Genomic DNA, 18,345 nt, shown 5'->3' with positions numbered 1-18,345 from the left:
CTGTGCTGAGCACTCCACAGAAATCATTTCATTTAACCCTTAGGAGTTGCAATTATTGCCCTTCAAAAGAGTGGGAAGCTGAGGTTTATGGATGTGAAAGAACTTTAAGGTGACACACCTAGTAAGGACGAAGTGTAGATTTCCAATTCAGGTCTGTCTGACTTTGAAGTTTTCTATCACAACATGAAGCCTTACTGCTTATATTCCCTGCCTTAGAAGGAAACTAAATTTGACCTACCAGTATCTCTATACTGTGAGTCCCTGTGTAATGAATGAACTATAACCTAACTGAGTTCACAAACTAGCTGAAGGTCTAACTTAGGAGGATACTTTTGTAATAAACAGCCAATCAAAGGAGCTGAGTTTCAGCCAATCACAGGCTGCTGACTGATCAGACTATGTTCAAATAAGGTCCATGAGGTACTGTAGTCAGTTAAGCTGTCTCTTTCCCTCACTTCCATTTTCTGTCCATAAATGTTATTGCCCACATTGTAGAGTATAGCTCTCTGAAGCTCTTCTGGTTTTGGGGACTGCTTGGTTCAGGAATCATTCTTTGCTCCGTTAAATTCTGTCAAATTTAATTTGTCTAATGTTTTTAATTTTAACACAAAGAGTGAGAAAAATTCCTTTCTTGTACTGCAAGGTGCTGTATTAAAATATGACCTGCAGTAAGTGAGGATTGGTGTAATCTCCTGTTGTATAGCAATTTTGTCACAAATGTTGTATTTTTAATGAGTTGACCTACAACCAGCAGTCCAAAGAAAGTGAAGTCACATCATCACTTGCTAACATGCAAGGCTTTTTTTTGCACCACATGATAAGTTCTCACTGAGTCCTGAAGCCCTGCGAGGCAAGGGAGAGAAGATGTGTCCAGCACCCTGCATCCTAGGCTTTTATGAAGGTTTTTATGATGACCATCGGGCTGGTAAGCAACTGACTGTCCTTACCCTCGATATTTAACTTTAGAATTTGAAGGTCTTTTGTTGATGTTGTTTTGTTTTGCCAAAAAATACTGACAGGTTTTCCCTTGAGAAGATTGTTTTCCCCCATTTTCAAAACTGTGGCCAACTTTATATGAAGGTGACCCTCACTTCAAGTCTTCCCTTTTGCAACTGCTCAGTGCTAGATCCAACCCCTGCAGGGCTTGCAAGTTGTCAGCAACTGAGCCTGGGGAAGACCTCCCAAGGCAGCAAGCACATGGGTGCTCTTCATTTTGGGGGGAAAATGAATCCATTCCTTCAACATATGTATCCATAGTAAGTTGCTAGTGTCAGTAACATCAGTGTAATAACTTTCTTTTTCCTTTTTAAAGGACATCCAAACAGTGATGAGGTATAAAAACATTGAGCAAATCTTCATGTCTGCAGGACTCCAGCATCGCTTGCTACCTACTTGTGTCTCCCCAGGGCCTATAAATTATGCAGTTTTCTGACAGCTATGAACTACTTCTGCAATTCTAGAAACCTTTCCAGGAGCTACCTATTCTCCCTGGCAGTTCACTTAATCTCAGCTGATTAAAACCTAGAAACCAGCTAGTAAATAAATTTCTTCCCTCTTACAGTATGTGTAAGTCATTACCATGTTCCTGATGAGCACCATACCATTTTAATATGAGAAATGCTATTTCAAGCAGAGTATCATAGAACTGAATTGAATACTTAAAAGTTATAAAATATCATCATGCAATGTTACTTTGCATTAAACTTAGTAGGGAAAATAGATTGCCTACAAAGGATCTGAAGATGAAGATGCTTGCAGAATTTAGTCACAAAATTCCCATCCCACAAAGTATCTTAAGATAAGACCTACTCATTAAGAAAGGGTTCTAGGGATGGCCAATGCACAGAACACCGGAGCAGTGGGCTCCAACCAGAATTTCTTGGTGACCACACACATTTCCTTATTGCTGCTTCCATGCAGAGTTTGTTAGGGGAGGGAAGTCTAGAATAGCGCTCCTCCCAGGACCCGGACATCTTCAGAGGAATAAAAAGACTAAGGAGAGATGAACTGGCAGCAAAGGCAAAATTAGAGCAGGAGAGGGTTCAGAGGGACTTAGCAGGACTCCAGGGACACTCAGGTTCAGAGGGGCTGTGAACCATTTCCCCACCCCACCCTGGCTATGCTCAAGCAACCGATAGGATCACTGCAGAGAGGTGGCAGTGATGGGATTAGAAGGGGGTATTTACGGATTTGTCTTGCTAAGAATGAAGAAAGCGCTCCCTTCAGGGATGGGGGCAATTTTCTCCTTCATGTTCAACTCTGAAATTCTGCGAGGACGGGGACCAGCAGGAACCTCAGGTTCATCCTCCTCTTCCTCCTCTTCCTCTTCACCTACTTTAAATGGAACACTTTTTTAAGGCATGAAATAAAGATTACATATGGGTTTTAACTGTTGTTCTCAATTTCACATTAAAATGTGGTTTAAATTTTAACAACATCTACTGCTTAAACTAATCAGAACCTTCCTGCTCCTTCAGAATCTGAATGCAGTGTGTGCTGGGGGCGGGGATGCCTCCCTGTGAGTTTGTTTAGTTATGGTTGGGAGGCCCCCTCCAGGCTATAGTCTAGCCTCAGGTAAAGGTGGTAGTTGGTGGTATTCGCTCTGCCTTCTTCCCAGAGCCTGATTGTTTTCCCAGTAGCCTCTTTGCTCAGCTTTAACCTGAAAAACTGTATGTGGGACTTAAAGTCACAGACATGCAGCCCCTGGGCTCCCCAGTAACACAGTCCTGCCTTTATCAGCCAACAAAGGCATCAGTCAAATGCAAAAGAATCAGGTGAGTGCTAATTGGTCTCCTACAAAGTTCTACCAGCAAAAGTTGGGCCTACCCTGAGCCACCCACACTTTCCTCTTTCTACTACCCAGAATTGAGCTGTGTCTGCTCACTGTGAACATAGGAAACGGCATAGCTAATTGGTCCATGAAGCAACTGGGCCCAATAGTCTTGGTAACTTTGGCAAATAAGGCCAAAGCCCACATCTCATGAACTGACGGCCTCTCTGGCTTTCATCATCATACCTGGCACATCACAAGGTGGGTAAGGATCCTTGTCTTCATCTTCCTCTCGATAGTCATCAATTGTAACCTAGGATGACAGCGATATCTTGGGAGGAGGGGGACACTGACTTAAATTTACTTCACAGGGCCAAAGAGAAAGGCCAACCCTGCCTTTCAGCATAGGGCAAGGAATTCCTCTCCCAAGAGTGTGTCTGTGTGTGAGTGCAGGGCCTGGCAGATGGCAATTCTGCTTCAGACAGAGGTCTGAGTGCAGATGAGAGACAAGATGCTGACCTGTCATGGTTCTGTCCATCTGCTGTCCCACTGCAGTCACACACACTATATGATAACCACATTTAGTTTCCTGTCTCCCCGCTAGACTTTGAGCTCCACAGAGGCACGACCCTCATCGGTCTTCTTCATCCTTAAATTCCCAGTGTCGGATCCATAATTGCCACTCAGAATTTATCAATTCAGTGAACAAATAAATGACTAAAACATCCAGAGCTGACATAAGTGTAGCCCTAAAGCCTCCCAGACGAGCTGATCCTGGGACCACCTCTGGGAAGAGATGTCTACTAAAAATCTCCTATTTTAATACCTACTCAGAAGATGGTAATTTGATCTTGACCACACAATTTCAACAAAGAAAAAGTAGTGGTCAAACTGGTCAAATAGTTACCAACTTGGTTCTTTGGCGAACTGTTGGTTAACAGCAAGTACCCAACCTATATTCAATCAGGAGTCCACCTAGGGAAGCCAGCATCTTTATGGCATGTTCCACTTTTCACACCAAAAAACTACATGCAAAATGTTTTCACAGCATAAATGGTACATTTATGGTGACATCAACATAATCACTTTGAAACAAAAAGGAGAGGAGTTGTTTTAGAACATACCTTGTTGTCACTGTTGGCTATCTGGTTGACTTCTGGTTTGTTGTTCTTTTTATTTTCCAAGCTCTCTTTTCTACAGAGAAGAGAACAGAACACAAGAAACAAAATAGCCATATAACTATGTATAAAAATGCTAATCAGGATTCTGAATCAACAGTGCCCCAATGAAGGACAGAATTTAATTAGAAACAACACTAACAGCAAATGCATAGCATAATCCAAACTCAGAGCTTCCTGCTTGCCTAATGCAATGGATTCATTATACAGATCATCTTATTAAAATTCTCATCCAAGAGCTAATCAGCATTGAATGCATCGTTTATTTTATAACACCAAAATTAACTGCAGCAATTTTTTAAGCACGGGTATGCGTGACTCCCATTCTCAGCTCTGGGGATAAGAGCCAAAGGCCTGGCTTCTGCCCAAGTTCCCTCCTCTTTGGTCTGCACCACATGGTCACCCACAATCACTGCAAAGCAGCAGCATGGCTACAAAGCACATAGGCCGCCTCCCAGACAGCTGGGCTCCCCAAGCCCTCCTGGAAAAATATCTCAGGTGAAAATGAGGTTACCTGGCAATCTTTTTCCTTTCCTTTTCTTCAGCTTCCTCTTTCTGAGCAGTGTTTAAACTTTCAGCATCAGCCAAATTGTCTACAGCGATGGCCAAGAAGACATTCAATAGAATATCTAATTTGAAAAATTTTAAGGGCACAACAGATTTCTAAATGCAACTATGTATGATCAGCAATGACAATGTTATACCCTCTGTGTTCTGGAGGGCTGGTAGCAGGTGACTGTTCCTAGTTCTATACTCACTAGGTAAAACCAGAGGACTTGGTAAAATTCTGCTTTCAACAGACAAAACTAGAAACCTGTAGAAGGTAAGATCAAGATTCACTAAAAACCATGAAAACCTACAACTGTTAACATTTCCTGTGTATGTATTTCCAGAGATATATGTATCTACAATTGCTACACATTGTATAAAATCTACCTATAACACACACATGATATAATTTAAAAGAACCTTCTGTTTGTTTTTTTGAAAACACACACCATAACACACATACTCAGGGGAGTCCTTTTCAAACCAGACTCTTTCGAAAGTCACACATTATTCCAATCATTATACCACTGCACATACATTATGAAATTTTCTCCTTTGAGATAGCCTTCAGAGTCTGTGGACAACTCATTCACTCCTTCACTCTACAAACACTGGCTGCTGATAACGTGCCGGGCCTCCTACCAGATGTCATTGGACTATCTACTGAGTAGTTCCACTGAGGCTAGATCTTTGATTAATGAGGTGAATCTGCAAAGAGCAAAAAGTTAGGTATACAAGTTATCAAGGGTTTTGTTTGTTTTTACTCTGAAGTTATGTATATGGTTTCCTTGAAATTTTTTTAAAAAGTATTCTGAACAAGATTCTCAAATCACAAAATGCCTGCTTTTTGCTCATGAGCAACTAAGAACATTGTGGGCAGCACAGGGACCAGAAGGCAGTAAACAAGAGAGCCTTGTGCAAGACGAATGCTTCTCTGCCTGATACTCATCCATTCTGCAGTGAGACAAGCACAGCAGACAACTGCCTCATGTACCACATGTAATCTCCAATCTCAGGTGGGTTGCTGAGTACGTGAGGCAACATAACCTAACAAGGACTAACAGTAGTATCTCTGTGAGGAGCTATCATGCTTGACTAATTCTAGACAAGGCTTTAAACAGTATGGATACTTGAGTGAATTACATTAAGACTCAATGCCTTTGATATGCTGGCCTATTTTTTTTTTTTTTTTTTAGTGAGAGCTGCAATGAGCCTGAGGAAGCAATTTGTCCTGGGGTAGAGGCAGCACTGATCTGATGGGCATGGGGTGATGGTGGTTTAGATGGGATCAGTACTGGGAATCACTCTATCAAGTATTCCTCTCAATGAAGAAATAATTACCTCTCCAGCCTCACAATGATACTAAACTCTTTTGGATAATAAAAGCAAATCTGGAGCAATAAACCACAGGAAGGTCTTACACACTTGTAACAGATGGCTTCCAAGAGCATCTGCATTTAAAGGCATTACCCAAACTTCCTAAATACAAGTATAGTCTGGAATTAATTCAAAAAGATCTATCAAGCACCTCTGATGACCCAGTCCTCCTTCTGGGTACTGAGGATATGGGAGGAAACACAAGAAAATGGAACATCTACTCTAGCTGGGTACACAGAATATAAACAACTTTTTAAGTTTCTCAGATAGTGACAAGTGCCACAAAGAATCTGAACACTGAACTAGAGAGGAGTGGCAGGGAATAAGCTATATACTTAAGTCTTATATATTGCTGTGGCCTAAAGAAAATATTGACCATTTGGTTAATAAACATTTACCAAAGATCAATTATGTACAGGATCCTGTCCTATAACAAGAAATGAGAATACAAAAAAGAAGATTCCTAACTCAAAAAGCTGTTGTCTAAGCAAGGTGTGGTGGGGCAGCTGTAATCCAAGCTACTCAGGAGGTAGAGGCCTAAGTTCCAGGTCAGTTCTGGCAAAATAAAATACAAGCAAAAGGACAGGGGTGTGGCACAAGAGGTACAGCATTTTCAAAGCAACTAGCAAGTTCTTGGTTTAATCCCTAGTACCACAAACAAAACAAAAACAAAAGCAAAGAGGAGGAGAAGGAAGAGGGAAGGGAGGGGGAATAAGGAGGAGGAAAAGCTGCAGAAAGGTGTTGTCTAGCTAGGGAGATGGAGGATCACCCACACCAAATTCCAGTGGATGGCAGACTCTGAATTCAGTAGGAGATGCGGACAGAAGATGATGGGAGCTCAGAGGTTTCCAAGCTCACATCTGAGCAGGAGACAGGGTAGAGGTGGCTCTCGGGACTAGCTAAACATATCCATGCTGAGATGGATTTTCACTGAAACCGCATCACATAAAACATCCTCCCTGGGGAACAGAGCAGGTTTGCACTATCATTTTCATCTATGAAAAAGGGAAGAAGATTAAGTAGAGAATCAGCTAAAGGGATCTGGGACTCCTTAAGAGAAGAATCCAGATTAGGACTTTTGGAAGGATGGAAGACCAAGGGATGGTATTCACATGAATTGTTCATTCACCACATTTAAGGGCTTCTCTATGCCAAGTCTTATGGTAGGCATGAAGGATTAGAGATTAAAACAGATATAACCAAAGGTTCTGGGACCATGAAAGATCTGAGAGAGGTAAGTAAACAAACCTAAGGGCAAGTTTCAGAGGTCTGGGATAAGAGGGTACCTCTTGGCAGGGAAGAGGAGAAAATTTATATCCTATGATATAGAAGCTAGTCAAGGTACAATTAATCCCCAAAGACAGGTCAATAAAGCAAGTGAGGTTTAGGGAATCATAGGTCAATCCATCAAAGACAGTTCTCCGTTGGTCATGAGGGGTCTTCAGAGGACATGGACAGAGACTTAACTCCCCTCCCATGAAAACACAGAGAACCACCATGTTCCTTCAAAGAGACCCCTTGGATCTGTACAGGAGACGTGGTCCCAAGCTGGATGACCCCTGGCACCAGCACATGTACTGTCTGCCCCTGGCTTGGCTCACTTAGCCATCAGGCATTCCTTAAAGCCCAACTGGAGCTCTGCAAATACTGCACTGCCCTCCCCACTACTCCCTCCAACCAGCAACATGAAGGGAAAGCAGAAAGTGAGCTAGCAAGGGAAAGTCATTTATCCCACCCCACTGCCAACACACACCCACCCCTGCTACCTCCCCCCACCACGGGGAAATTCAGAGAGAGAAAAACAAGACAATGACAACAAAGCCCTGGTGGGCCTGAAGGATACAGTTGCCACAAATGAAGAGGATGATGAAGTAAATGCAGACGATCATCCCTGAAGAGGATGGACCTCCGTAAGCCATGATGCCATCGTACATAACGGCATTCCAGTCTTCACCTGTCAGAATCTAAGAAGCCAAAGCTGGTGTCAGACTGCAGGTGCTCTCACAACTCACAGCAGATGTCCTGGAGTTCCTTGGCAGCTGCTAAAATCTGGTTTCAGCTGCCCTTCACAGTCCAGTTTGCAATGAATAAATCCATCTGTTAACTTACAGAATTTTCAAGATATTGTTTCTAATTACACAAATAGATGAGTTATTTATTCTAGGGGAAAACTTTATACGTAAGACTTAGGTACCTTTTGATTACACCTTCACAGAGACCACAATATTGGTCTGCGTCTCTCTGGAACATCTGTCTATGGATTAACATACACCCAGAGAAAACAGGCAGTTGGTGTCTTCTTGACTTTTTAAGTAGAAAATGTAGCATACGATATGAATTTTTCTGCAACTGTTTTTTTTCCCATTCAACAATATACCCTGGAGACACCCTTGGTATCACTAAATTCGTATCAATTTTTTAACTGCTGCATAGTATTCCATATAGTTAATCTGCTGTGGAAATAGAGAATTTTATCTGTGAGTTTTTAGAAGCAGGAAATTTTAAATGTCTCATGTTGAGTTTACAAATGACATCAAGAGCAGATACTATCAACCACTTGAAGTTTCAAATTTAATCTTCTCTACTGATGATGCCTGGTAATTCAGTCTATTCTGAAATAGAATCAGATAAACATGGATAGCAATTTTAACAAAAATGCTATCTTCCATCTGGACTAGATATTTAAAATGCTCAAACTAATGTGGATCACAAACAGCAAAATGGGCAAATGATTAGAAATGATAAAGTAACTCACAGAAAAGGATTTATAAGTGGCTCTTACAAGATATTCAAATTTGCTCCTGATAAAACTACAATGAGATACCATTTTCCTATCATATGGCAACAATCATGAACTATGAACACCCAGAAAGGTGAAAGGTAATGAAAACACCTGGGTAGAAGGTGACAGGAGCACTTTGACAAGGGCATCAAGTTTTAAAAGAATTATACCACCCTTTCACTTGGAGGAATGTGTCTTACACACGTGCCTCACATGCCCTGCATGTTTCAGACCACCCACTGGAGCCCTGTTTACATGAGCCAAGGCTAGACACTACTAAACATTCATCAGTAGGGACTGCTTACATAAGTGATGGCCATCCACACCACTGAATGTGTGTAGCATTTAAAAGGAGGGTGTGAACTTTTATGGACCAATCAGTAAGGCTCTCAGGATGCTTTAATTTAAAAAAGATGCAAAACTATGTAGAGGGGAGCCACCATCTGTGTAAATTCATCTATAGGTAGGCAGGTAGACTGATTTACATCTATTAGCAAATACATATCCAACGATACACAGGCAACTGATTAATGGTGGATGCCTCTTAGAAGAAGGAATGAGTGGCTTGGTGGGAGAATTGTCAGTTTACTTCCTTTGGTAACGCTTAAATTTTGTGCTGTATGCATGTGTTACAACTATAACAACAAAAAGGACACAGTTTTCTCAGAAAGAGATAAGAAGAATGACTGACCAGTGGCCAAAATTTATGGAAAATTAAAAAATGAAGCCATAGCCTATAGCAGTAATTCTACACCTCAAGTGACAATGTGAGAAAAAATCTTACAGATCATTCCCTCTAGATGGTGTGTATCTTCAGAAAAGAATAAGTGAACTAGACATAGAAAGAGCCACCATGGGACCTATCTGTCCTCTACCCTTCCCACAATACCCCCTTGCCTCTCCAGTGGGGCATGAATGCTCGCTGACATCTCATGTGAAAGTGATGAGGGCTAATGGGTGTCTTGGTCTGCAGGCTCCATTCAAGGAAAGGGGACACAGCTGAGAACCTGTAAAAAAGCACTGAGCACACCTCTGCTCGCAGGCAGGAAGGTGAGGAGCATGTTGCCTATCAAGTGGCAAAGATACCTGTGCCTCTGAGAAACAACTGTTTTTTCCAGCCCAGCACCTGTGCAGGTCCCCACAAGTACAGCCATCCTCACAGTCTGTGGTCTTCACTCCATTACAGAATCAGGATGAAGAAAAGAAGGGCAGAGGGTAGCAACACTAATGTCCCAATTCCTCTGACCATATACCAAAGCATCCAGGCTTCCAAATGTACTTCTTCACATGAAATTAAACTTGCCACCAAATAGCTGCATCACAAGAGTATGTTATAACTAGGACTATATACTTGCCTGTGATTTAAAAGAATTAGCAAGGAATAAGATGATTTTAGAGTATTTCACAGAAAACTCACAAAAATCAAGCAAAAGTTTTTGGGTTTATTATTTTGTAAAACCACTAGTGGTCTTAAAAACATTAAGTCATATCCCATATATAGCTGGAGGATGATGCAAAACAATATATATGGCACAAAGTTTACAGGGTATTATTAGGGAGAGATTGTTAATTTACTTGTCTTCCTGAGCTGTGAGCAGACGAGGTGGACGTTCTACTGCCATTCACGGCACTTCCCATGAGTGGGAGAAGACTCACCTGGAATACTGTCAGAAGTGCTTGGGGAAAGTTGTCGAAGGTGCTTCGCTTGGTTTGTGTTTCATCAAAATTAAACTTGCCACCAAATAACTGCATCCCAAGCAAGGAAAAGATGATGATGAACAGGAAGAGCAGAAGCAACAGTGAAGCGATGGACTTCATGGAGTTTAACAAGGATGCCACCAAGTTGCTCAAGGAAGTCCAGTGCCTACAAGTCAAGATAAGGGTGTGAGTCTAGAACCCCTGTGTGGGACAGAGCAGACCATCATCCAACCATGGATGGGACTGACAGCCACCTCCTTTTCAGAAAACATCTGTGGCATGAAACACACTTCCTTACCTGGTCACTTTGAAGATTCTTAATAGGCGCACACACCGAAACACAGAGATCCCCAGAGGAGACATGATCTCCAGCTCCACTAGGATGGTCTCAGTAATCCCACCACACACCACGAAGCAATCAAACCGGTTGAAAAGAGAGACAAAATATGCCTGGAGACCCAAGCTGTACATTTTTACCAGCATCTCACAGGTGAACAGAGCCAAGAGGACTTTGTTAGCAATATCTGGAAAGACAAAGGGCATAGGTCCTCAGGATCTCAATTCGGGAGACACTCAGATTCCTCTTCTCCTGGTAGCTCCCTCCCATCAGTCCCCACAAGAAATACACCAATACCATGTCCTCTTTTTGCTATTGCACCCACAACAGAAATGTGGTATTAACTGTTAATCTGTTAGGTACAACCTAGATGTTAGAATATGGAGGAAGTCACTTGATTTCTCTGGACCTCACTGACCATAAGATGGATATAGAGAGTTGAACACACAATCTTTGGAGTTTCCTAGTACTAAAAACATAAGACTCTGCATTTAGACCATAACATATTTTTTCAATTACTTACACACACCAAAAAACCCTGTCTGGTCTAGCTTATGGCACCATGGTATCAGAAGTGGTCACTTACAAGACTGGGGGTGGGGCATGACTCCAAGTGGTAAAGTGCCTTCCTATCAAATGCAAAGTCCTGAGGTTCAGACCCCAGTATGGCAAAACAAAACAGAAATGGTCACCTATCAATGTCACTTTTAACAGCAGGAAATACTGCCAAGCAGGCTCAAGAAGTAGAGGAGACAGTAAGGAACAATTCCTCAAGAACTCAAAACTGTCAAACCCACAATGGGTTGTCTCTGCGGACAACCTCCACACACCTATTTCTTGGCATTCAAAGCAGGGGAGCCAAAAAATACTAAAGAGGAAAGTAAAGCTTCCAGTTGGGGTAGGGAGAAGGTCCTTCTAACTCCAAAACTCCTGGATCCTAAGTTATCTCAGGGGAAGGATATTAATCAACTGAAAAGGGGCTACACCACACAGCACAGGCTGTACCTGCTATAGGGCTTGCCTGTGTTTGGGGGATTCTACCATCTTCCGAGGTAGTTCTCATTAGAAATGCTCCAATACTTCATTACACATTGATCAGATAATACTAAACAGCAGTTAGCCACAAGAACCTCTAATTCAGAACAGAAAGAGAACAGTTTCCGCTTGTACCTTGAATCTGTGTCAACCAGTCCGGCTGATTGTAGTGCTCAGAGGAAATGGTTAAAGTGTTGAGAAACACCAAGACAATAACCAGCCAGTAAAACGTGACAGACTTCACAGCAGCCCTACATCTTCTGCGATTGAATCTGTTCCAGCGACGCCAGCGTCGGCTGAAAGATAAGCAAACATTGCTCTCTAGATGACAGATCAGCACTCATAGCCCAACAAACCTCACTCAGAAACAAAGGTTCTGCCTGGGGTCAGAAGGGAAGGAAAGAGAATAAACAGCATAGAAATGAACAGACCTCCTAAGATAAATTATGTTAGTCTTAACATACAGCTTTTAAAAGTATAATCTTGACTTGACTATGCTACTGGTTTCCTTTCCATGCCTATAAGTAACTCCAGAGTCTGTCATCTACAGCCCTCAAATGGGTTAGGAAAATCTAGATATTCATAGATTCATGTGTACACCTGCATACATCTGTAGTTCATATGCCCACCATATGGCATGTGGATCTGTTGGTGGTATTGGTGTAGAGACACTTAGCATATACATCTCTTGCAGTCGCTCAATCATCACACAGGGCTTATCAAGCAGAAAAGTGTTCCAAAACCATAGTTTTCTTTATAGGGAATCTTCCCAAATCTTTGAGGTTCCTCTGGAGACTGGAAACTGTAAAAGCTGAGTAGGACATGAGTCTTTATACTGAGTCATCAGGTGCCCTTTCTAACCAGTGATGCTCAAAATATACCTTTAGGAGAAGATCCAATATTGAACCGTTATTTTCATAAAAATAAAATGAGCACAGTCAAATAGACACATAGCATGTCCCCTCCCACCTTCAGTTCCTGTTTGTAATTAGGGAAAATATTCTCTCCCTTATTCTGTGCTTATGGAAAACTGTCCCTGACACAAGGGGATCGTTTGGGCCACGAGGCTGCTCAGCAACCTGGATCCCAGCAAAGAGCCGGCCAGGTGGCAAAGTTCCTCCTTTCCAGACCCTGCCACCTCAGTGACAGGAACATGAGGGCACTTCCTCTTGGGCTTTGAGTCTAGAGGAGAATCCAGGCTGCCTCCAGGCTATAGTCCCAGCAGACACAGCTGTGTTACTAGACTTTTTAAAAAAAAGAGCTGTGCCACCTCCACCCCAAGACTTGGATCCAGCAAGTGTGTTCTGTGTTTGCTCTTGCTGTGTGGTTTCCAATAGAAGAAAGAGCAGCTAGGGACATGGATATCAGCATGGAAAACTCTATCGAGGACTCTGAGACTCCAATTGCTCATGGAACACATAATTCAGCACATGCAAGAAAGGAGGTCTGAAACTCAGAAGACCATGTGGAGTTGCAGTAAGTAACAATTACAAATTCATACCAAGTGCTAGTTCCAGAAGTAGAGTGCAGGACCAAGGAGAAGGGTGCTACAAATGCTCTTTGTGGTACGGGGTTTGAACTTAGGGCCTCGTCCTTGCTAAGGAGGCCTTCTACCACTTGAGCCACACCTTTGGAAGAGTCAGGGAGGGCTTCTCTGGAAAGTAGAGATTTGGGCCAGATCTTAGTGGATTAGTAAAAGTTTCTCCAGAGGAGACTACGTGGCCAAAAGCATGGAAAGGAGAAAAAGCAGAAGAGTTGCACTTTTGAAAACAGAACAGTCCAGCATAGCTACAAAGTGGGGAATATGGGATGTCTAAAGCTGGAGATATGGCTCAAGTGGTAGCGTGCCTGCCTACAACGTGTGAAGCACTGAGTTAAAACCTCAGAACGACCAAAAACAGAAAGAAAACAGTGATGTCGAAGTTGAGGCAAAAAGGTGAGCCAAACTATGAAGGTATTTCTTCTGCCTTTGGTAACAGAAAACCATAGAAGAACTTTTGATTTTTGTAAACTCAAGCTTGAGATAAAATTTACATTCATTAAGTTTGTTCTTTGTACATAAACACACAGTCAGGACAAAGAACATTTCCATCACTCAAAGAAGTTTCTTCGTAGCTCTTGGGCATCCTCATGCCAGCCTGGTGACTACTGATCTGTTTTCTCTCTCCTTTGTTTTGTTTCATCCAGAATGTCATAAAAATAGAATAGTGTAATATGTAGCCTTTTGAGACTGGCTTCTTTCACTTAGTAAAAATACTCTGGAGATTCACCTGTGTGGTTACACGTATCAGTAGTTTTCGTCTTCCTTTTGCTAAGCCAGCATGCCATGATACGGATAAACCACAATTTGTTTGTTCATTCCCCAGCTGACGAACACTTGAGCTATTTCCAGTTTAGAGTACATATAAATACAACTGCTACAAACATTTGTGTTGATTTCTTTTGGTGTGGGCATATATCTTCATTTCTCTTGTATAAATACCTTACACGTGGGACTGGTAGTCCATATGGAAAATATATTTTAAACTTTATAGGAAACTACTAACCTGTTTTTTCAAAATGGTTCTGTCACTTAATAAAAAAAACCCATTGACAAGCATTCTTGTCAAAATTTGATATTATCGGATATTCAAATTTGATCTACTCTATAGGAATGTAAGCATATCTAATTGTGATTTTAATTTGGATTTTCTTGATGAATGACAGTCATTTCATGTACTTATTTACTATCTGTATCTTTCTTTTGGTAACATGCTATTAAAACCTCCTGTCCATTTTAATTGGGTTGTTTTATTATTGACATTATCTTTACATATATTGGATACTGGTCCTTTATCAAATATGGTTTGCAAATATTTTCATCCATGCCCATGGCTTCTCTTTTATTTTATAATAAAAGCGGAAGTTTTAATTTTGATTACAATCTATTTATCAGATTTTTCTGTTATGCATCATGAATTGGGCATCAAATCTTAAGAAACCTTTGACTAATGAAGTTCACAAAGATTTTTCTCCTGCTTTCTTATAGAACATTTATAGCTTTAAGCTTTATATTTAGCTCTATGTCCATTGTTTGTGTTTAGGAAGGAAATGTTCCAAATTAAAAACAACTCTTGTATGGGAAAGTATACATATCAGAGGCGTGTGCTGTGATGAGCATTACTAACTGACTGTGTAGCCTGCATCCAGATCAAGAAACTGAATATCATTAGTACCTTAGAAGGCTTCTTGAACTTACTTCTGTGGAAAACTTTCTCTTCAGTGCAGCCAAAAAGTGACATGATGTATCTTTCTTAGAGAAACAACTGAAAGATTGATTGGGAGGCAAATATTGTTCATTATTGTACCTTGGTTTGAGGCAGCTGTCCCTACTACACTGCTCTCCTAAGGCAGGTTTATAATGGTTTATTGGACTGATTGAAATTCAGTATCAATATAATAATCCGTGGAGTAAAACTCAAGTCTAGAGCAATTATATATAAAAGAATTTAGAACAGAAAGATGTAATAAATATTAAAAAAAAAAAACCCCAACACACAGGCTAAGAAAAAAAAAATAGAAGATACTGACCTGAGTTTGGATTTTGAGATGGCTTGACTGAAAGAGAAGAAAAAATAGTTAAGATTCCCAGTTGGAAGATTTGAGTACACGTGGCCACATCATTTCAGCAAAGATATACTGAGAGCCATGCACAGAAGCCTGGACTTTGCACCTTGGCAGCTGCAGCAGGCCAGCCAGGTTAAGGGAAGAGCAGAAACCTAGGTGCTGCCAGTGCCAGGCAGGTGGGCTGAGCACCCTCAAGGAGGCAAGCAAGAGAAGACTCTCAGCTAGATTCCCATAGCACCTTGGCAACAACACTGATGCCGGGCATTCTTCTCTTGCCACCCCAAACTGATGCCAGTAGGGCCTCTCCTGCCCACAACCCAGCTACCCATCTCAACAGCAGTGTGTGTGACTACTGTTGGAAAAAGAGTGCTGGAACAGGACTGGACTAGTGACTCTGCTAGACCTGGCCAAGTATGGGAAAGCAGCATGCCTTTTGAGCCTCACTGTTCTCATCTGCAAAATGGGGAAGACAAACCCATTCCATGACTACTTCAATGCTACAGGGAGGGCAGAGCAGGAGAACAGAGGCAAAATCACTTCAGAAACTACTGTGTACTTCGCCATAACATATCATTTTTATGAACTCTGCCAAAGATAAGAATGAGCTCTCTTTAAAACAACACCTGCACTTTACAGAGATAAGATGTAAAGGGCACCAGCAGAAGCAAACAGCCCAGGGCTCCCCAAAGTGGGTGGTTCTTGGCACATTCAGCAGTGATGCCCTCCCCCCCCACCATTGCAGCCCAAATCATCTAGAAGAAAGCCAGTGGCATTAATGGGATGGTATTCTCCATGGTGCAGGGCCCAACGAAAAAAGGGAGTGGGTGTGTGAACAGAGGCAGACAGGGCCTCCTTATCCAGCCACAAGATATGAGTTTTGGAAGGTCAGTGGGTGAAGAAAAGCAACTATGCCATTCAAGCTCCTCCTCCAAAGCATGGATGCCAAACCCAACAGGAAGGAGAATGCAGCCTTTACCCCCATCGCCGACACCCAGAGGGCCCGGTCTTGGCTGTGCCTCTTCTCTTCCACCAGCACCTAATGAACACAGTGGGTGGCTGGGTTAACTGGCCACTGGGTTACCTTAGTTCATAATAAGGCATGTGAAACACTGGGGTGCCCCAAGGGGCATGACCAAGGAGGGAGCCCACCCACCCTCCTGCATCTAAAGTTGTGGCCCTAGGGCTCCACTTGACCTGGGGTATCTTCTCATCATTAGCTTCTCTAAGATAACACGAGGGTTAAGGAAGGTCAGGGGCTGCCACTCACCAGAGCCTTCCGCAGCATCCCTGTGCCTCGCCTTCACCACTTACGTTCTCTGTGTTCACAGATTCAGTCTCACTGGTGGGCATGCTAGCTGTGGGGAGAGAAAAGGCTTTAGAGAGGGGGCTAGGGGATTGCACGGGAAGAGCTGGACCAGATACAGATCCTTGGGACCTAGGGAGGGGAATGAGGAGGGCCCTCAGGACACATGCCCTCCGAGTCAGTGCTGGTGCTGAATAGTCAAGCTTCTCCTTAGCAGGTGAGCCTTTGCTTCCAGGGGCTGCAGAGAAAGCTTGTAGTCCACTTCTGGGAGATGATTCTGTCAGCCCAGAGGCTTCCCAAGATGAAAGCCTAGGGACCCAAGTGAACCTTGCTGTTGGACCTGGCACACACTTGTTCTCCCCATCTCTGCATCACATTGAAAAGCCACCCAAACACCTCAGTTGCAGGTATATCTCTCTGCTTGGTCCCACCCTAGTACCACTGAACATCTGTAATTAAACCTAATACCTCCTAAGTTATTTTAATACCCTGATGGACAAGAGTCACTAGGGAGTACAAGAGACTGTATGAAGGCACTAGGCATACAATCTTTTTTTTTTTTTTAATTTAGGAGCTCTACTCATTTTTAGCTAAATAATCTGATGTCTAAATTCTGCTGAGCTTGGGAAGCAATTACACAGAAGGCTCTTTCCAAACAAACCAGCACTAGAGCACCAAGGAAGTACAGTCACAGGGCTAAGGAAAGGGTAAGGGGTGGGGTTTTCCCAACCAGTGAGCCGGGCAGGCTTGACTGGGGACCCAATGCCATGAGATCTCTGGACCCCGAGGGTCCCCCTTTTCCATGGCAGGATCCTTAGCAGATGTGGTGGAAATGTAGAAATGTACCACTACTTCTGAAGTCCAGGGACAACCACCCCCTCCAGAGCCACCATGTGGCACATGGGCATCTGTTCTCACCCACCAGGAGGAGATGGGAGAGACGGGGAAAGAGTCGCCTGCTTTCTATTACTGTGAAAAGAGCTACTTCAGCATTCTGTGCAGTAAGTTCTCGGGTAAGAAATGACTGATCCTGCCCTAGGGTGAGAAAGGAGTCTGCCAAAAAGTGACATGTGGGAGAATCACCCAATCAAATTCACTTCTTTTTCCTAATGCAGAGTTTTGAGTTGTAGTGGCAGTTTGTTTATTGGCCTTATAGTAGGAACAGGAACACCTTCCCCCCATGGACAGCTGGCTCCTGTTACCAAAGATATCTCAAACTTCATCTGCAAAAACTGGTGGCAGTATCTGAGGAGTCATGGTGAACACGAAGGCCCCAGGCTGGGAGGGGAAAGGAGCTGGGTCAAGTGCTCTATCTACGAGGTTGCCTGACTGCCATCACTGGTCAGGTGAGGGCTATAATAAAGTGAAGAACAGCAATGATGGTGGAACCTGACTCCTACTCGAAGGTCTGAGAAGCAAGTTTTCTGAGGGTACAGAAGGTGATCCCTGATCCCTTTCCTTCTGTGAAGGAACTAAACCTGTGTTATCAGGAACCTTAACAGCCAACCAAGTTCAGGCACAGGTTTCAGAAGAGAAGGCCAAACGAGTAGAACTATAGATACATATTATACTGCAGGTACTCTCAGAGAGTAGGCTTTTCTTCCTTCCTTAAGTTTAAAGAGACTAACTATAAAATCTTGATTCACTTATTCAATATTCCATAAAAAATAGAGAAAGAAGGAAATTAAAAAAAAACAAACCTCACCATTC

The 18,345-nt window shown here is 42.6% G+C and overlaps 1 protein-coding gene across 22 annotated transcripts in view; it reads right to left on the bottom strand.

Annotated features, from left to right (window-relative positions):
- Cacna1d (calcium voltage-gated channel subunit alpha1 D) overlaps positions 1 to 18,345 on the bottom strand; it is a 322,522-nt gene that overhangs the window by 75,765 nt on the left and 228,412 nt on the right. For 13 of the 22 annotated variants that reach the window (XM_074043953.1, XM_074043952.1, XM_074043939.1 and 10 more), the window contains 11 exons: positions 16,600 to 16,687; positions 16,309 to 16,368; positions 15,297 to 15,323; positions 11,862 to 12,022; positions 10,653 to 10,878; positions 10,313 to 10,520; positions 7,718 to 7,838; positions 4,463 to 4,577; positions 3,895 to 3,964; positions 3,017 to 3,083; positions 2,187 to 2,334 (listed from right to left, as the gene is read on the bottom strand). In XM_074043953.1, the coding sequence (XP_073900054.1) occupies positions 2,187 to 2,334; positions 3,017 to 3,083; positions 3,895 to 3,964; positions 4,463 to 4,577; positions 7,718 to 7,838; positions 10,313 to 10,520; positions 10,653 to 10,878; positions 11,862 to 12,022; positions 15,297 to 15,323; positions 16,309 to 16,368; positions 16,600 to 16,687 (1,291 nt within the window). The remainder of the gene's footprint in view (positions 1 to 2,186; positions 2,335 to 3,016; positions 3,084 to 3,894; positions 3,965 to 4,462; positions 4,578 to 7,717; positions 7,839 to 10,312; positions 10,521 to 10,652; positions 10,879 to 11,861; positions 12,023 to 15,296; positions 15,324 to 16,308; positions 16,369 to 16,599; positions 16,688 to 18,345) is intronic. The other 9 variants (XM_074043944.1, XM_020151686.2, XM_074043956.1 and 6 more) reach the window with 2 other exon arrangements.

This window comes from Castor canadensis, chromosome 10 (assembly GCF_047511655.1).
Source record: "Castor canadensis chromosome 10, mCasCan1.hap1v2, whole genome shotgun sequence".
Classification (NCBI taxonomy): Eukaryota; Metazoa; Chordata; class Mammalia; order Rodentia; family Castoridae; genus Castor; species Castor canadensis.
This window is presented reverse-complemented; position numbering and strand designations above follow the sequence as displayed.